General features: G+C 35.5%; 2 protein-coding genes across 2 annotated transcripts; one reads left to right on the forward strand and one right to left on the reverse strand.

Annotated features, from left to right (window-relative positions):
* Positions 1-692: 692 nt before the first annotated feature.
* LOC147386332 (pyruvate decarboxylase 1-like) lies at positions 693-6,544 on the forward strand. The gene is made up of 6 exons (XM_086422110.1): positions 693-1,314; positions 4,140-4,303; positions 4,404-5,054; positions 5,688-5,805; positions 5,943-6,131; positions 6,218-6,544. The coding sequence occupies exons 1-6, from the start codon at positions 787-789 to the stop codon at positions 6,386-6,388; spliced, it is 1,821 nt and encodes a 606-aa protein (XP_086278236.1). The 5' UTR covers positions 693-786; the 3' UTR covers positions 6,389-6,544.
* Positions 6,545-7,537: 993 nt separating this feature from the next.
* APTX (APRATAXIN-like protein) lies at positions 7,538-20,370 on the reverse strand. The gene is made up of 6 exons (XM_086422109.1): positions 20,217-20,370; positions 19,991-20,127; positions 18,027-18,979; positions 9,644-10,346; positions 9,406-9,576; positions 7,538-8,075 (listed from the first exon to the last, which is right to left on the reverse strand). Exons 1-6 carry the CDS (start codon positions 20,245-20,247, stop codon positions 7,740-7,742), a joined length of 2,331 nt encoding a protein of 776 aa, XP_086278235.1. The 5' UTR covers positions 20,248-20,370; the 3' UTR covers positions 7,538-7,739.
* Between the last annotated feature and the right edge of the window lie 322 nt (positions 20,371-20,692).

Raw genomic sequence — 20,692 nt, forward strand, 5'->3', positions numbered from 1 at the left:
GTCGTTTTAAAAATATTGAAACCCCTCACTCTAAAAATAAAATAAAATAAATTTTTTTTTGAACTAGGTTCAAAATTTTGAAAATGGATGACTACTGAACTTTCTCGTAACTTCCAAACTTAAAATATAAAATTAAAAGATGAAAAATAACATTTTTTTTTCAAAATTCATATAATTTCATCTCTACAATCCTGAAGCATCGGATCATATTTTTTGATACAACTGCCTAAGGACCCTTAGTAAAAATGATAGCCTTACCAATTGGTAGGACTTAGAGGATTCAAAAAAAAGTTTCTATTGACAAACAAACTTTTACTTATTACATACCAATCTACATATTGATGATCATTTAACTTAAAAGGATCAGTGTGTTATAAGTAAAGTTAGTGTGTCAATAGAAGATACCTAAATCAATAATCAATAGTTAAGAATTAACATCATCACCATCACATTTGGTGATTGATGAACCAACCGTATATCATGTACAAGACAGCAATGTTGATATATTCTTGGCTAACATTCTAAAAATCCTCTTTTATTGGCACTTAATTTTAGTGCCCTCACAAATGTCAAAATTACCATACTAAAAGACGCACTGATCACAAGTTCCAAATGTTTCTTGATTCTTCTTCCAAACTCACAAATTTCAAACAAACAAAACCCTATAAATTTACCCATTTTTTCTACTTATCTTCACTCGCTCTCTAAAACCAACCCTCTCTAAAACTCAAAAAAAAAAAAAAAAAACCCATCAATCTTCTTTCCATAATCTTTGTTTGATCTTTGATGGACAACAAGATAGAAACGTCTGTTACAACCATCTCCACAAGCAACGACTTGGGTTGCCCACCCCACACGTACACCGCCTCGGCCATTCAAAACACGGTCTTACCAACCGTTTTTGGCACACCCGAGTCAACACTGGGTCGCCACCTCGCTCGTCGGCTCGTTGAGATTGGCGCCACAGATGTCTTCACTGTTCCTGGTGACTTCAACCTGATTCTCCTTGATCACTTCTTAGCCGAGCCAGGACTTAACCTCATCGGCTGCTGTAACGAGCTCAACGCCGGATACGCCGCGGATGGCTTCGCTCGGTCACGTGGCGTTGGCGCGTGCGTCGTCACCTTCACTGTTGGTGGCCTCAGCGTCATCAACGCCATTGCTGGAGCTTATAGTGAGAATCTCCCTTTGATTTGCATCGTTGGTGGGCCAAATTCTAACGATTATGGAACCAATAGGATTCTCCACCACACGATTGGATTACCAGACTTCAGTCAAGAGCTTCGATGCTTCCAGACTGTTACTTGCTATCAGGTATTAAATACCCACTTTTAGAATTTATTTGGGTTTAAATTCATTAAATTGGTGAAGATTTTGTTATGGGTTTTAGGTGAATTTATTGATCGTGATTTGCCAAAATCATGGCTAAAAATTGAAAATTTACCAAAATGGAACAGTGATTCGTTTTAATTCCCAAATCGGTAATATATCCCTTCTGGGATTAAAATATTTAACGAAAATGGTTAAATTTATTTATTTTTTGAGAAATTACTTGAATAACCTTCTCTAATATACACTGTAAATTACCGGAATACCCTTTCATTCATGTTTCATAAAAATAAAATATGGGTGGGAGTGCTTATGACGTTAAAGACTTGTTTTTTGAAAATATGTACCAAAAAATCCCCTAATAAAAAATATAGACTCTTAAGGACATGCTTTATAATAAGGGTAAATTTCCAAATAATTACAAAAGTTTTCGGTATTTTCTAAATGTTGACAAAGTCGTCACGTAATGTTGACAATTTGATAACATTTAAACATTACATGGTGCATTAGCAATATTTTGGAAATACATTTTCAGTAATTATTTGGGAATTTACTAGGGGTGCAACTTAGTTTGGTTTGGTTCGGTTGGAGGTCAAATTGGAACCGAACCGACATAGGTTGGTTCCACCAAATAAGAACCATAACCAAACCAAATTCCATTGGAACCAAACCAACCCAAACCGAACTAAAGTCAGTTTGGTTTGCCTTGGTTCTACGGATTGCCAATATTCTATAAATTGTAAGTAATATTTTTTTTTTTTAAATAAACATAAAATTTTATACAATGAATCACAAATCTATCCATAAAAAGTCATTAGTTTATCAATAAAAGATCACTAATCTATGTCCTAGCTCTTAAAATAATTCATAATAATTATTATATACATGTATGTATATTTATTGCATAGGGATTCGGTTCTTAGTTTGGGTCGGTTCTATATAAGCTTGATCCAATAACCGAACCAAATTGATCAGTTCTCCACTTTCGTAACCCGGAGTTGAACCGCAACTTGTTTCAAACCAAACCAAACCACCCCAAAGCTATCGGTTTGATTCAGTTCTCGGTTTGAACCAAACCAAGTTGCACCCTTAGAATTTACCCTTATAATAAATTAGTCTAAAAGGATATCTTGAAATATTTTTTGGATTAAAATACCTAAACTACCCTTACAATAGCTATTTTAAATGTTTAAGAAGCATCGTATTTGTATTAGAGGTGGTCCCTCCAAGTTTTGATGAATATTTGAGATACCCCTATGTTGTAAAATTGATGACATGTCCCTTGACCTTAGTCTTTTCTTACATGCTAAAGAAAAATGATCTAAATCATGACCAAAAGGCCATTGTTTTTTCTTCCCAAAGATATTATCATTTTACTCTTAAGATGATGATGATAATGATCATACTAAATGATCTTTGGTTTGTAGGTAGATTGATTTAAGCCCTAAAATATTTCGTACCCATCAAATATATATTCAATTTATTAAAATATATACAAATATTTTAAATATTCAAAACATATTTTTAAAACTTGACTCAAATTTCCATTGAATCGAATCAACCTCAAAACTTGTGTCTCAACTCAAATAAGCCAGATAAAATTATATTAGTTTTATAAATATTTGAAAAATAATATTTAAATATATAAATAAATAAAAATATATTTCTTGTTCTCCACAAAAAATATTTTATATAATCAAATAACTCGGTCAAATTTTTTTAATTGACTAGGAATGTTGGTTTCATCGAGTTTGATGATGAGTCCTTGAAAACTTAGATCGAGTTGATAACGATGTATAGAACTTGGTTGGTCGAGTTGACTTGATTGAATTTCACAGTGACTCGAACCCAAACGAGGTTGAACCAACTTATCGAGTCAACAAGAAAATGCCAAGAGTAAGGTCAAAAACTTGATCTTAGTTATATATATTATTTTGGTGACAACAAAATATATTTTTATTATTTTAAATATGAAAATTATTTTTTTAATTCGTAAAATTAATATAACTTTATTTGACTCATATGAGTCCATTCTCAATTTGTTCAAGTTGATTAAATTTGATGGACATTTGATCTTAGTTATAGAACTTTTTTTTTTTCATTTTGATCATTTTTCATTAATCTGTAATAGAAGACCAAGATCAAGGGGGTTTGTTGTCAATTTTAAAAGATATGGGTTATCTCAAATATTTACCAAAACTTGAAAGGGCCAAACACATGGTTGCCAAACTTCTAAAGGTTTGGAAGGGTAGTTCAGGTATTTATAAAATAATGTTTTAATTTGGCCTTAAGAGTCCATATTATTTGGGGGAGGACTTTATGGTACATTCTTTCAATAAACAAGCCTTATCAGTCATTTTCCCCAAAAAAAACTAGAAAAGGGGATTTTAGTAAAATCAACTTTTCAGATTTTGTACTTTTAACTGTTTTCCTCAAATATTTTAATTCAGAAAACGGTAAATTACAAATTCAGAATTAAAATGAACTGCGTTTTTTTTCTAGTAATTTTTCGAAGAGTATTTTAGTAATATCAACTTTTCAAATTTTGTACTTTTACCATTTTCCTAGAATATTTTAATTTCGAAAACGGTTTACCGATTTTGGAATTAAAATGAACAATGTGTTTTTTTAGTAATTTTTTAACTTTAGTGTACCATTTTGGTAATTCAATGTGCTTTTTGGTAATTTTTCAATTTTAGTTTACTGTTTTGGTAATTCAATGTGTTTTTTTATTTATTAATTTTCAATATTAGTGTACCACTTTGGTAATTCTCTCATTTGGTGAATATGGTCTTTTTTTTTTTCCATAGGCGGTTGTTAATAACTTGGAGGATGCACATGAGTTGATTGACACAGCCATTTCAACTTCTTTGAAAGAAAGCAAGCCTGTTTATATCAACGTTAGCTGCAATTTGCCTGCAATCCCGCATCCTTCTTTCTGTCGAGAACCCATTCCATTTTCGTTATCTCTCAAGTAAAATTCAATTTCCCTTTAGAATCACTAATATTTGGAATTTGGGTTGGTGAGAAAAAGCCCGATTTAATTTGGGTTCTATTGAATTTGTTTGATGCAGATTGAGCAATCAAATGGGTCTAGAAGCTGCTGTGGAGGCCACAGCGGAGTTCTTGAATAAGGCGGTGAAGCCGGTCTTGGTGGCAGGGCCAAAGCTTCGGGTGGCGAAAGCTTGTGATGCCTTTGTTGAATTGGCTGACGCATGTGGTTATGCGGTGGCAGTGATGCCCTCGGCGAAAGGGCTTGTGTCTGAAGACCACCCACATTTCATAGGGACATATTGGGGTGTTGTGAGCACTCCATTCTGTTGCGAGATTGTGGAATCGGCTGACGCTTATCTGTTCGCTGGACCGATTTTTAACGATTACAGCTCTGCCGGGTACTCACTACTTTTGAAGAAGGAGAAGGTAATAGTTGTGCATCCAGAGCGTGTGGTGGTCGGTAATGGCCCTGCGTTTGGGTGCATTTTGACGAAAGACTTTCTTCGAGCACTTGCAAAGAGGGTTAAACGCAATACGACCTCGTATGAGAACTACCGGAGAATCTATGTCCCTAGTGGTGTTCCTCTCCAAAATGATCCAAGAGAGCCTTTGAGGGTTAATGTTCTCTTCAGGCATGTACAAGAGATGCTTTCTAGTGACACCACTGTAATCGCGGAGACTGGGGATTCCTGGTTTAATTGCCAGAAATTGAAATTGCCGCAAGGGTGTGGGTAAGCAAATAGGAAAATCAATCTTTCTCTCACAATTTGCAGCTTATTGGTTTCTATACTAGAATTAGATTCTTAGAAAGCAAATATTAGACCTCACAGTCGGCATGGCCCATTGGCCTTCCAAAGTTTTGGCTATCTATATAATAGAGCTTGGACTGAGGTCCTCATTTGGACCACGTGGACTGCCACGTTGGTCCAAATGACACTTCAGCCATCTAGATTTTTTGGTCTTAATTGGGTTTGGACTGAGGACCTAAGTACAGTTGATGGTTAGGAAATTTGCTATTGGAGGACTTTAGGCCATCTTCTCTCATCTTAAAAAAAATATGGACATCCCATAATGTGTGTGATGCATTCTATCAATTATAGCCCTAAATATCCCATAGAAGGAGAGAGAAGTGAGTAGAATTTTGGTTCACCTGAGGTTCTTGTTGCATTAAAGTTTGAGTAGATATTCAATCTATTTTCTAATGGTGTGAGGTATTTTTTTAACCCCTATTTTGATTAATTATTTTGAATTACCATCGTTTAAAATTCTTGATTAATAAAGATTGATTGATTGATTGATTCTCTTAGTATTTGCATATGTATAGTATGTTTGAAGTTTTCATGAAAGTGAAATGGGTGCTGCAGGTATGAGTTCCAAATGCAATATGGATCCATTGGATGGTCGGTAGGAGCAACACTTGGGTATGCTCAGGCTGCACGAAATAAACGAGTGCTTGCTTTCATTGGCGATGGAAGCTTCCAGGTAACAAACATGGCTTCTATATATACATATATTTGCCAGTAACTCTATTAATATATAGTTTAAGAAATGAGAACTATATAGGGGTCTGACTTGGTCTAGAACTTGTAATAAATATTTATATATATGGGGTGGGGCAGGTCACAGCACAAGACGTATCGACGATGTTGCGAAATGGGCAGAATAGCATAATTTTCCTGATTAACAATGGTGGTTACACCATAGAAGTTGAGATCCACGATGGTCCCTACAATTTGATTAAGAACTGGAACTACACTGGCGTAGTGGATGCAATCCACAATGGTGAAGGCAACTGCTGGACTACCAAGGTGGGTTTTAAAGCTCGAGGCATCTATTGTTTTTGATATTTTTAATGCTAGAGCAGAGAAATACTTACTGATTCTAGTGGTGTCAGGTTGGATGTGAAGAGGATCTGGTGGAGGCAATTGAAGCAGCGACAGGGGCTAAGAAGGATTGCTTGTGCTTTATAGAGGTGATTGTTCACAAGGATGATACAAGTAAAGAGTTGCTTGAATGGGGGTCCAGGGTCTCTGCTGCCAACAGCCGCCCACCGAACCCTCAGTAACTATCCAAGGCTCGTCTTTTCCTTCTTTTTTGATGAATGTTGTATGTTGTTACTTCCTCTTGATTTCTTTTACAAGAACTGGGTTTTGTATATATTTGGTTTTTCTTGAATTTGAAGTAGTTTTGGGTCGAGCAATGAAATCTATTCTTCCCTAAACCTATAAATTGTAAGATAAAAAAAAAAAAACCTTCAATTGACGTCTAAAATACAATTTGATAAAATGATCCTCACCTGTGAGCATGGAAGGACAATTGCCTCAAATGCCATTGTATTTTTCCCCTTATCACACTACATGGAAAAATGTACTGAAATTGATTTTGCTTTCTTTATTTTTTTCTCAGAGTCATTAGATGGAAAGAGTAGTAAATTAAAATTGTTGAATCTTATTTAATTACTAGATCAAATCACTTTTCATTCATGTATCATGCTTATAATAAAATTTAAAAAAAATTGGAGAAGATTTAAAACCACGAGTGGACTTGTCCCATACATCTTATTGTCCACCAACGAGACAGATAAGTCAAACATGTCAGATGAGATTTAAAGCCACCAAACGATACAGATAAGTCGAATGTATCAGACAAGATTGAAAATCACAGTTCATTTTTCTCATTGTTGAATGAGATGACTCAAGGCGTATCGGAAAACTCGTTTAAGACAATTTAGTCTCATTCATGGACGTCAAAACGAGTTTTAAAACAATATTTGTCCTTCAAAAAAAGTGGTTTTTGGTAGTCTTTAAATGAAATAAGTGCCGGTCTGCATTGACTTGAAGATTGTACCTCATATCGCACATCCTGATGTGAAAGTGTGTATGAACCATAGTTATTTTTTCACATTAGGATGTACAATACGAGGTATTATCTTGAGGTCACTTCAGCATTATTCAAGAAATAACATTTTGTTTACTTGTTACGGTGTTTGATGTTTTATGTCCAACACCGAGCACTCTAATCTTCAATTTTTTTTTTTTTGTCTTCAACAAATAAGGGGCATATTTATTCTTTAAAAACAAATATTATTATCATAAGAGAATTTGCAAACAAATTGAGAAAATAAGGCTTTGAGAGGGTTCCCTCAACTTCAAGGGAGAAGTAAATAGTAAATAGTATTGTGCTTGATGTCTGTCATAAAAAGACAGGAAGAAAAAAGTGTCCATGTCTAATTGTTCATCCAGTATTACTGTTTCCCTCATCCAAACCCAAAATTCACAAGAACAATAAAGGCAGAATCAAAGTAAGCAAAAATGATTCATTTTTTGTTTTGTTTTGTTTTGTTTACAAAGCAAAGCATTGCATTAGTTTGATAAGTCCTTGTACTATCTACAACAAAATTCAAGGGCAAACTCCACTTATGCTTCACTTTCAGCCTCACTGGAAGCAAGTATGAGACAACCATTTTGGAGAAGAATGTCAGGGAAAGGAAATTGACATTTGCTAATATGGGATTTGAGACGAGGGATGTTAGGGTGTGCACTCCTACATCGGTGGCACCGCAGCTCCATTGATAATTGGCACTCATCATCATTCAACTTTGCTCTACCATATTTACCAATTTCATCAATTACATCCACGGAATCACGAAAGAAAGCAGTGTTAAATGAATTCCAGTGCTTCTTGTTTCTTAGATATGTAGAGTTAAAATCCTGGCTGATAACATGAAGGTGTAGTTGTCGCAATGATGCAGCCTGCAAGAGTGTCAATGCGTATGTATTGGCATATTAACTAATGTAACAGAACTAATAAAGACAAATCATCGTGAAGTTGAAACAGCGAATCAGGATTCGTGTGAAATATGTGGCAATAATCCAGTCTACCAACCTAATGTGATCCTCCATTGCCGAGCTTGGGGCTGGCCAATTCAAGACCAAAAAGCTCGACAATGGCAGAGTTATAGAATTTTTAAAAGAGTCATGATTTTCTGACTCGAAAATTTTCACTCGGTCTGTACTCGGCTGACGTGACAAGGGCACATAACCATAGATCTTTTTCTTCAGGATACACAAGGAAAAGATCAATGGTTCTGTGCCCTTACCATGTCAGCTGGGTACAGACCAAGTAAAATTTTTCAGGTCAGAAAATCATTAGTGTTTTTAAAAAGTGTAATGAAGCCTTGAATATTGAAAGGAGAAAGCAACTTAAATCAGTGTTTTTAAAGACGTGTGAGACTGTCTAAAGGTGCGGTGAGGCCCATTAAAAATGGACTGAGGTGCAAGGAAGAAACGTAAAAATAATTGGGGCACCTCAGACCAAAAGGAACCCAAAAGGTGTGCACCCAGTGTAAGGTGTGTACACCTTTTGGTGTCGCAAGCATGCAATATAATTGAAGTATTTAGAAATAAATATGAAACTAAAATAATTATATATTTTGATTTGATTCATAAATTATTTTTTGAAGTATTTAGTATTATGCAGAAAAAATTATTTAAATTGCTCAAAGCTCAACAGACTTATTAAGTCAGGGAAATACTTCAAGAAGTTATGCAGGGGCTTGCTCATAGGTGTGCATTTGTTCGTATATATCCCCTAACAACCCTCGGAGGTGAACAAGAGCTGGAAGACGGCACTCGTCCCCAGAAGACTATAAAGATACTTAACATTACATGCTGGACCAGCTATTCCTGGCATTCTTGGGTCCACCCCCAAATTATCCAAAGGCGTCTGTCCCAAAATTTTTGCAAAATTTGCATAAACTTTAAATTATAAAAATATAAAAGATTTCTTTCTTGCTAAAATATAAAATAATAACAATGTAGAAGATTAAACTTGGAATTCAGTTATGTGGATTTGAAAATTGAAAATATGTACTAGCTAATTTTTTCCATTTTTCAAAATGTATTCTATATATCTAACATTATTTGTTTAAAAATTCTATGCATATGAGGCCTACGACTTATGCCTCAAGGCCTACACCTTGAGGTGCTGGCCAAACGAGTACCTTGCATCAAGCCTCAACATCTGCAAATATTGATTTAAATAACTATGTAAAAATGCATATTTTAAATAACTAGTACATACCGAATGATATCCAAGACGGAAGATCAAAGAAGCATCATCAGATATGAACTTCTTAGCCCACTTCTCACCCACCGCATGCATTGTCCTTAATAATTGAAGGTGTTCTTCACATACATCCCCCAGACAATCAAGACCATCCTTCCTTGCTAATATCAAAAGGTGCCTTTGTGCCTGCATAGAAGAAGAGCTTTAAACCTTTTAAGTTCAAACGTTGAATGAAGCAAAACAGTTCAGTTACCTTAGGGTAAAGGTCATTCAACACAACAACATCATCTAATATCTCGATCGCATCGTTCTTGTGCTTTTCAGGAAACCTGGCTATGCGGTGAAGAGATTGAGCCCAATGGCCCCAATTCTTGGGCTCGTCCCCATCAATCTTACCTTTCTTCAGTTGTGTCTTCCTCTCTTTAGTATCAGTTGAACCCTTTAGGCTCGCATTTTCATTAGACCCCGATATGTCTGGTTGCTTTCCAAGTTCATCCTCAAGTCCCTTACATTTCTTGTTTCTCTCGGGTTCATAAGTACCCTCTCGTTTCGTCTTCTGATCATTGTTAGGACTTCTCTCTTTGAGATTTTTATTCAGCTCCAAAGACCCTGACAAAGAGATTCGACCATTTTCCTTGTCTACTGTTGCTTGGGTCCTCACTATAGACGCAAAACCTTCAAAGAGTGACGTGTAAGTCTCATGGAGAACCTTGCAGCCTTTATTGTAATCATTGTTGAGAAAGTTTGGCCTATGTGGATTCATGTTCGGTCCAAGAACATGTATGACATGAGTTACACCTTCTTTTTTATATAAGGGAGAAGTTGAAGGAAGTGGAACAACTAGAGCTCTCCCAGGGCTAAGACATCCAGCCCGTTCGTTGGTTGCAATTTCTAGAGATGAACCTGCAGCACTGAATATAGCTGCGTTCACTCCGCCACCACCAGGTTTTAGTCGCCTGTGTAGCAAAGTTTTCAGTAGAATATCTTTTCTTTTTCAATGGATACAAATTATATTAATAAAAAATGAAGAAAGGAGGTCGAGAAGGTCTACACCACCATATATATCAATGAGAGGAAGAAAGAAAACCCTCAAGAATATCTTCACATGATGATGAAATCTCGTAATACATGGCTTCTTCTTTATTTTTCATTTCATAGCCAGAGCTAGTAGTGTCATAATAAAACTACCTGATTTTCCTCACATTTAACCAACCACAAATTTTTGGAATAGGGCATCAATGATTGTAACACTCCGGATTTTCAACTCATATCTCGAAGAAATTAAATGGTGAGATTTGGAGGAAAATATCGAGTGAAAGACTTAGAGTAAAATACTCGAATATTACTATGATTAATTTCGAGGAAAATCAATTTCGCCGTTAGATTCAAAAGGATCGAAATATATACATTAGCCTGTAAGCAAGTTCGAATTCGAATTCGGATGGAGAAGTTATAGAATCCTCGAATTTTTGTTAAGTGGGACCCAAAATAGTGGAATTTCGTTAGAGTGAGAATAAAAAAGATTTGATGACACCATTAGATCCATAGCGAAAAATTATTCGAAATGGTATATTCGTTTGTCGCTTTCCGAATCCGAATAGTTAAGTTACGGTCGAAACTAGAAATAAGGGGGAAATTACAAGTATGCCCCTCAGCTTTATTATAAAAAGAAAAATCTGATTTCTTTTATTTTATTTTTCTCTTTTTTTCTAAGAAACCCCAAACGACAGCCACTTCTCCACCCTAGGGTTTCGACCCATTGCCATCAAGTTTGTGCGCAAAAGAAACCGAGTTGAACCTCGACGAAGAAGACAAAGTTGTCGGCCACGACGAGGGCTACAACTTCACCACCTTTGGTTGTTCATTCTTTTTCGTTTTCCCCATCCTCCATCAAAACCAGCCGGGTAGCTCGAGTAAACCTCAACACATTCCATCCGAGGGCTTCATCGAGTTAGGAGCTAGGTCTATACTTCATTGTAGAAGCGAAGGAGAACGTCATTGTCGGATACCTTGCAAACCCTCGCTCGTTTCGCATCCAAGTCAGCCCAACCTCGACTCTCGAGCCATCCAACCCTGATTTGTAGTGCTAGCTTGTATCCTTGGCGTCCACAACCAAGTAGGGGACTTTCAATTCCTATTGGTAACTTTAGATTTCTCAAAATGTGCATTTAGGTTATTTTAACAAAACTTATTGTTTGCTTTTGAATCATAGACGGTTGTTGTTTGATTTCAAATTCATGATAGAAGTAGGTGTTTTGTTTATGTTTTATCGAATTTTGATAACAAAATCGTGGGTGGGTTGAATGATTCGAAGAATGGAAGAAGAATCCGAAACATGGATCGAAAACTCGAAGGTTCGAGCAAGGTTCAGGCTGTAGGTGGGAAAGGTCGGTGCCACCGGCACCTACCGAAGGCATTCTGTCGGTCCCACCGACAGAATGTTGCTTCTGCCACTGACGAAATCAAGAAGCCACCGAAAACTTTGTTCTGTCGGCAGGACCGTCGGTCCCACCGACACCTGCCGATGTGTATTCTGTCGGTTCCACCGACAGCATATTGATTCTGCCACCGACAGACACAGTTTTTCTTCAGAACAGTGTTCTGACTCTTGGCTTGACCTCCTCACACCTTATACACTATTTGTCACCCTTTATTTCATTAAAAACATTAAAGTAAATGTCCTCTTTAATTTTTACTTTCCATTTACTTTAAGTTCTTTAATGAAATTAAGGTTTTACCCCCCATTTCGGAACAATGGGAATGGTTTTAAGATCCAAATCTCAAAGGATCAAAATCCGAATTTTGGTTTCAAGAACAAAACGTAATTTTCGATGTTTTCGGCAAGTTTTCAAAATGAAGTAACTTTCGCGTTCCTTTGAATTAGATTACAAAAACTATATGATGTCAAATCTCGTGAGAGAGACTTTCATTTCAAAAAAATCCGTTTTCCATTTCGAGAACTTTGAAAAATCAAATTTCCGACACTTAGCCAAATTTTCACCAGCTTTCCTTGTTTTTAACAGCTTTGGTCTCGTGCATCGTCGGAACCTTACTTTTGAATAAACTTTGATGGTTTTCAATAGAGAGACCAAAAAAATGACTTTAAAAGATTAGAAATGGATGGTTGATTTGAAAGGATGAAAAGTGAGAATGTCGAGAGAGTGGGAAAAGGGAATGAACGGTAAAATGTCAGAATCACACCCGAGAGGTGACGTCTACATTTTACATTGTATGTTGTATATAGGTTGGTGAAAGGATATCCAGGTTATTAATGAAAGGGTTGCATGTTTATTTCCGATTATGTTAACGCGTGCGCTGAGTACTGTTGTTTATTTTAGGCCGGGTGGCCACAGTTGCATGGTAGGAACTGGATATCCGTTCTCAACCCTGTTCTGTTAATTTCTCTTTTGTTTTAAATGAAAAATCATATATATACGTAACTATTTTGTGAGCTGTTAAAGGGTTTGTGAATGCCTGAAGGGATAGTGTGTCACATCATCCGGAGGGGTGCACTATCCTGGGATGTACGGTAGGGACCACCAAACTCATACGTGGTATGGGACGCGTATAAGAGTGGAGTCACAACTGGAATCCAGGTTCATTCCTCTTATCTTTACCAGTGAACGTGTATTGTAAAGGTGGTCGTATACGAGTGGAGTGTCATTTGGGAATCACATGCACGCCTGATAGGCATAGATGAAGATGATTAGTCAGTGATTACTAACAATCTAGTAGTAGTCGAACGTTTTGACACATCGAAAAGAGACCCATTGCTTACGGTCACGTCAAACGGCCAGCCTGAGCCGGATAAATGGTCCCGCAAACGTGGTAAACACGACCAGCCACAAAATCAGGAACTACGATGTTATTGAGGAATATCATGTCCTGACTGGGAGCGATTCAGTCGTGAATCCCAACTCTTTAATTCCAACACTCCACCATTTGTATTATGTACATGTTATATTTCGAATTATAAATGAGAAGCATGTCTATTATTTCAATGTTGACAATATTATTTGCATAAAATGAAAAATGTATGATGAATATGGATGATTGATGCTATGTGTAATTTTTAAAACTGTTTAGTTGCTCATCCCTGGCTATATGTACAAGTTGATCGTATTTTATCTTGTAAAATCTTGCATGTATTAAAATGTTCAGTATGCTTTATTCGATCATGCTTAGGAAGGGTTATTAGTAGGAATTGGTTGTGGACTTACTGGGTAACCATTGTTACTCACCCTTTCCTTCCTATTTTTTTTTTTAGTTTCAGCATTTGCAGCTACCAAGGCAGGCGTAGAGTCAGTAATTGAGGAGTATCTGGTCGATCAGATCGACGATCAGAGTTTATTGCCTGGTGAGCACTAGGGCTATATCCGTTAGTGTTGTCAGTTTCATCCAGGATGTATGTAGTTTTTGGATTGAAAGTTTAGGCCCATGTTAGAGTGAGAGTATTTTGTAAGCCTGTATATGGTTAAATCTTCTACACTCTGATCTACTTACATGTTAGATGTAATTAGTCTGCCGCTGTTATTTTCCTGTATCTACATTTTTATATACAGGTTTTGTTATAAATTGGTTTATCAGGTTTGAGTTCCGTGAAACGCTAACATAAACAGAGGAGACCATGCCGAAATTTCGAAGTGCCACCTAGTACCTTGGGATTTGGCCTTGGGATTTGTGTTAGCGTTTGGCGGGGCGTCACAATGATGATGACTTTCTATATAGTATTATTGGATGAGTGTCCAGGCAATATTTCTTGGGAATACTTGAATATGATGTGAACTTGGGGAGAAGTCCCGAGTAAAATATATGAAAAAATATGAGGTACAAATTAGTTCACACCACTATTATCATCAAAGCATGGAAGCTATCATAGCACATTGTTAATTATTAATATTTTGTTTCTTTAAAATTTTCTTGGCCTGGCCTAGATAGAGGACGGTAGCATTAGGTAGGCGGTGGGAACATTTATCAAATCCTTGAACATGAATCTTGATTTTTCATTGTATCAAGCTCATGATAGGACGTCCTCTGGAGATACAAATTCCATTGACACTTAGGTGCAATGATAGGTGAGAGAGGGTTGGTTAAGGTATCTACAAATGACATGCTGCAACAGTTGAGTAACCCCGATAGAGGATGAAATAAAGATTGGTTGACATGGTTTGGGCAGGTAAACAAAAACCATCAACAGAAGCAACGAAAAGTGCTTTGATGCAGGTTGAAGGCTCTAAAAATACAAGAAAACTGAAAAGGACATGGATTGATGTAGTAAAAAAAGCTATGAAGATGTACATTCTAAGAAAATATCATCGGAGCCATAATATTAAATTTTGACATATTTCCACAAAATAGACGGAAATAGTCCCATTTCCATAAGATCCAACACGAGATTTATCCCACAGTTTATTTAGTTTTTTTTTAACATATATATTTAGATGGATCACCATTCATTTTGCTAGATATTTTACTTAGTAGTGAATTTCGTCTGAAAAAATCAAATTTTAGAAATAAAAATACAAGATTTTGATGGAAATATTTCAATAAATGGTAACTTTCGACATAAATATTCATTTAAGTATATGCACATACAATCATCCATGTTCTAATTAGTCAGATATATTAGTAACTGAAACATATTTAAAAGATGATATGTAATGCATAATTGTTTGTTCATTTAAGAAAATGATTTACATATTAAAGTATTTGTAGTTAACTATTATTCTTATTTTCATGAAGCATACAATTGTTTTAGGCTCAGACTATAAGATACTTATACCAACATGCAACGAAACACTACTGATCTTCATTTCCGCAATTCATATGGTTGTTTATTTTAGTTTGATGACTTGTGAATGTATTTTCTACAATTCATATAGTTGTTTACAGTAGTTTGATGAGTTATGAATGTATTTTCTACACATTCAATGAAAACTTCCTCAACATTTCATATTATTTCCATCATTTCCTTGAAAATTATATTGATTTCCCATTTGTCAAAATATTTAAATGAAATATTTCCATTTCCAGGATAACTTGAATAGACACCAAATCAAAGCTTAATACCTTGATTGCTAAATGAATCATGTTCCTCCATTCAGTTACTTCCATAGGCATGTCTTCTATTATTGAAAATATATTCACATGCATTGTCACCTAATCAATCCACGTTCTTTGCGATCTTCCTCCCTCCCTTTAAGCACATTCAAATTACATATTCCTTCCAACTGAGGAGGTATTCAGCCTTCGCTGAACATGCCTAAATCATATCAATCAACTTTCTCTAATTAATCATCTATTGGAGCTACTCCTACAATGCGTTCATTTCCAATTTTATCTTTCGTAGTCTTCCCACTCATCCATCTCAACATCCCTATCTTCTTGATCACCCAACGTTCTAAGAAATATGGCCATAAATATAATAGTTAAGGAAACAAGCCACAAATGGTTGGGATCTCGATGAACCTGAGATAACAGTCACTAATACATGTCCTGTATGCATGTGTGCACATACACAGCATGGAATACAATACCTAAATAATTAATGTTTTTAAAGATAATAAACTGAACCACCAATAAACAAGTAATTAGTGGTAAGTGGTAGAAAACATTTTATTTAATACAAAAAATATGGAAATAAACATGTTGATATGAAAAACAATTACATAGCAAATAACTTCACGAGACAAGTGCAAAAGAAATTGATAGTATTTGCATACATGGGATTTTAAGAAATGATTTCTCATCTATGCAGTCATTATACTAGCACAATTCAGGTCTCCATTGCACCATGGGTGCAGTGTTCTGTCAGAAAATCACACTAAGAATAATAATGAAAATTCATGTAAAATGGTCCTAAAAGGAGTCTTTCTCAGATAGTTAGGATCATCCATTTAAGTGATGTGCAACACAAGACCAGCCCATCAGAACAGTTGGTCAATGAGAGTGTGTAAGCCAGAAGCTATCACATCATTTTCCAGAAAATTTTATCCCCTTTTGTGAATTCAATTTCACATAAACTGATTTACATTGCCATCTTTTAGAGAAGTAATACAAGATTTCCTTTAATTACTCAAAGTTGTATGGGATTTTAATATACATAAAGAAAATAAAAGTAGTTTGTAGCACTTCACTTTTTTCTAGATGTAATTATGGAACTTACATGTTGTTCAGACCTATTACCATTCAAGGGCATCTTTATCTCATCATCATCAAATCCTTATCCAAAATATCTGGGGTCAACTAAAGGGATCTTGTTCTTCCATTTCACTGTCCAAAACCACATCTTTTGTTATTGAAAGTGTGCTCATATCTTCTTTCACTATCTTCATCTACGTTCTCTTGGGTCTTCCACTCACTCTTTTAGGACCTTCAACTTGATATTTCTTCTAACTAGGCATTTAAATCAGCTACTCGTTGAATGTATCCAAACCATCTCAATGACTTCCCCCTAGTTTATCACCTATTGGAACTATTAGATTTTCTCAATTGCATTCATTTTTAATTTTATCTTCTTAGTAGCTCAATTTATTAAAATAACAATTCCTGACTGCCCAATATTCAGCTCTATAAAGCATATTTGGTTTTTCTTCCGTCTTATAATATTTTCCTTCTAATTTGGTCGAGTAAGTGCTGTCACATAGAACTCTAGAAGTATAACTCCACTTTAACCATCAAACTCTAATTTTGTGGGAAACATCTTCCTCAATCTCTCAATCAGTATGTATAATAGATCCAAACTAATGAAATTGGTTGCTTTAGGGTATTTTTAGACCACCAATTTTTACTGGGTATCAATACTAAATTCATACTCTACATACTCAGTATTGGTTCCACTTATTCTAAAGCCCTTGGACTCTAACACCTCTCTTTATAGTTCTAGTTTTGTGTTGACTCCCTCTTTAGTCTCACCAACTAATACTACATCAGCCGCAAATAAAATAGACTAAGTTACATGTTCCTAGATATAAACAATTGCTTCATCCAAGGTAAAGCAATAAAAATATGGACTCAAAGCCAATCCCTGATGCACACTAGTTATAACTTGGAACTCATTCGTTTCTTTCTATTTGCTCTCACACTACTCACAACCCTCTCAGACATATTGGGAACTTTTTTTTTTCCAATATACATCAAATTAGCTCTTTATGTACTTCATTGTCTATCTTCTCCGAGTCAATATAGACAATATGGATATTCTTCCTTTTTCTCTATATTTCTCTATTATTTAGCTGAGTAGAAAGATTATGTCAATGGTAAATCAACCTGGCATAAAAATAAATTGGTTCTCTTATAATATATCTGTTTTTATTGCTTTAACCTTTATTGTCATAGCATGACTCATAAGTTCAACACATGGATAGTTGGTACAAATCTCAATGTTTCTTTTTTTCTTAGCAAAAGAAAGCATGCATGATAGGTCCTTGTATCCAAACATCATTGAGGTGAACCAAGTCTAAGTAGCCACATAACTAATTTCAAACGCTGATACACAAATAACCCCTATCGACCATGAATAAGTATTCAAGATATACAAATCCCTGCATATCTTCCTTTGACTAATCCAAGTGCCAACAGTTCAACTTCAGTGAGAACTAAGAGAGCATATAAAAATTAGCTTTGTAAAAGCTTACCAGTTAGCAGCATTAGCAATTACATTGCAACGCAACCCTCCTTGTGTATAAAGCCGAGTTATATCACCAACAAATGTGAAGAACCTGTTGGAGTCAATATTTTTCTGGGCTGCTTTTGCCTTAACCAAAGACAAAATCTTTGATCCATCTCTCAAGTCTACCAAAACAAGTCTCATATTCTCAACTTTATTCAAGAATTCCTCAATTTTTTCAACAAGAATATCAGACGCCTTCCCAAGATTAAATTGAAAATCCGAAGTTGAAATAGACGGAAATGCTAGAGTTGGAATGTCAGTCAAAGAAGCAGCGCCAATAGACAAGTCCTCTACTAAGTCTCCATCTTTTTTTACTTCTATATCAGAAGTCTCCACTGACAAAGCAATACTTTCATGCTCGTCCTTACAAGAGGGATCCTTAGTTTCTTGTTTAGAGACAGAACCCTGAAATCCATCCACAGTGGGCCCCGCCGTATCAGGGGCCTCTACTTTCTTCAGGAATTTCATTATTCCAAGTTGAATTTTAGTGTCTGAGTTTTTTTTACCAAACAATCCTGATGGAAGGATATCTAGCGGGCCAAGTGCACTGTATGTTTTAACAGCACTTTCAACATCACTTTCATTTTGGCAAAATGTGATTCGAGAGAACCCTTCACTCAGCTTCGGAAGTTCTTTCTTTTGTAGCATTCGATTCACAACAGCCGCAGCTTTTCCACCTTGCAAGTTTCCTTCGTGCCCAGTACGCTTTACTGACCGAGAAATACACAGCCGGGCAGGAAGATCAAGCACCACAGCATGAACATCCACTTGAGGCCCCCCAAGCTTAACAAACTCGGCACGTTGTTCTCTCTCTAAATTACATCTATCAATAAATACACTTTTACCATTCTTCAATGCTTCAGATGCACTCTTTAAACACTGGGTTTTTGTTCCAGCTTTGCCATTTCCAATGGTGTCCTAAAAAACAACCCAACAAAGAACATCAAATAAACTGAAACAACATATATATATATATATATATATATATATATATATATATATATATATATATATATATATAGATAAGACAAAACATGTTGTAGCTTGATGAGTAGGTTTATGTGTCTACAGATCCTGACCCTATATATATTGTAGTTATCCTGACGTATAACAAAATAACTGGTGCCTCTAAATCAATAGAGTTGGTAGATTTTTTTTTGGATAGGTAACGAGTTAGTGTGGTTAGCAATTTGAAGATGGGTTCAAGGGGATTTGAACCTAGGACGTGAGAACAAACAAGGTTTTAAATATCATATCGATTCAATATTTCGATTAATTAATTAATCAACTCCATGTTTCGGTTAATTAATTAACCGATACAGTGTCAACTAATATATTTGATATAAACTGATACTATGCGATATATGCCTGTTACATTCCCAAATCATTGAATGTTTCATATTGGTCTCAGCCGATCCAGTACATGTTGACTGATACATTCCGATGTTTTAAACCATGGGAACAACATCCCACAGGTCTCACCAACTTCGCTAACTAAGTTGGCACTTCAAGTTAGTATGATATCGAAGACATTGGTAACGGAATAAAATCTTTTACTCTAAAAGTGACTATTTGATTAGCATAACACAACCGAATTGATCAAAATGAAAAATTATTATTAAAATCGTTCTAATAGGTAATTTCACTCCAAACCACAATTTGCCTGAAATACCCAAACAATGAGGTGAAATCGAAACCTGAATTTGCATTTGAATTGTATTATAGTCATACAAAATAACAAAACGGGTATCGGAAACCTAGTTTTGGTGATCAATTTGGTCGTTCTGTGTATCCTTTATCGCACTTAACTCATTTTTCACATGTAAACAAAATAAATCATAAATGTGATACGTGAATATGAAATTTAACAGAAGCATTTTATCAAACATGTTGGATTCAACAATTATTTGGATAGAAAGAGATAAAGACCTGGCAGACTCGTGACCACGGCCGAGGAGCGGTCCTCATGACTTCGTCACAGAAGGTCGATTTTCCACTACCAGGTGCACCCACTAATATTACTACAATTCTCTTCTTGGTATTTTTGTTATATAATTCTTCTTTTTCTACAAAATTAACAAAAGAAATCAAGAACTTTGTAAATCATTAATGAATAATGAAGAAACCCTAGAATCCAGATCCCTTGTTTGCGTACCATTTGAAGTAATTTCGCAATCCATCTCCATTTCGTCTGACTTCCGAAACTTTTTAACGATTTTTCTTCGCTTGGGTGATAATGATAATCGTATTCTAGTGACCAGAGCGCGGAGCGGATGCGGGAGCGGAAGCGGGAGCGGGAGCGAGGACGGGAGCGGGAACTGAAAGTCGCCTAATTGAAAATAGCAGATCACCTCCAAAGCATTATGCAATACATTCAAATTTGAATATTACTATTGTACACTTTGATTGATTTAATTAAAAGAGCTATTATTGACACACCAAGTTTTACTAATGCCACATTAATTTCTTTGTAAATTATAAAAACACATTTTTTTTTATTTAGACTTTAATAATTTTCAATAAAATAAAAAACACTTTTCTTATAGGTTCTTTATATGACTACACCATGATCCGTAGTTGTTATATTTTCAATTACCCTACATCCATTGCTTGTTTGTTTTATTTATATAA

Source organism: Akebia trifoliata, chromosome 14, assembly GCF_017979445.1.
Source record: "Akebia trifoliata isolate Shusen 1 chromosome 14, ASM1797944v1, whole genome shotgun sequence".
In the NCBI taxonomy this organism is placed as follows: domain Eukaryota; kingdom Viridiplantae; phylum Streptophyta; class Magnoliopsida; order Ranunculales; family Lardizabalaceae; genus Akebia; species Akebia trifoliata.

Coding starts and splice junctions, on each gene's coding strand:
- LOC147386332 (XM_086422110.1), top strand. CDS start 787: ATGGACAACAAGATAGAAACGTCTGTTACAACCATCTCCACAAGCAAC. Junction 1,315..4,139: donor AGACTGTTACTTGCTATCAG/GTATTAAATACC, acceptor TTTTTTCCATAG/GCGGTTGTTAATAACTTGGA. Junction 4,304..4,403: donor CCATTTTCGTTATCTCTCAA/GTAAAATTCAAT, acceptor TGTTTGATGCAG/ATTGAGCAATCAAATGGGTC.
- APTX (XM_086422109.1), bottom strand. CDS start 20,247: ATGGAGATGGATTGCGAAATTACTTCAAATG. Junction 18,980..19,990: donor CGTGGTCACGAGTCTGCCAG/GTCTTTATCTCT, acceptor GTTGTTTTTTAG/GACACCATTGGAAATGGCAA. Junction 8,076..9,405: donor TCCGTCTTGGATATCATTCG/GTATGTACTAGT, acceptor ACACTCTTGCAG/GCTGCATCATTGCGACAACT.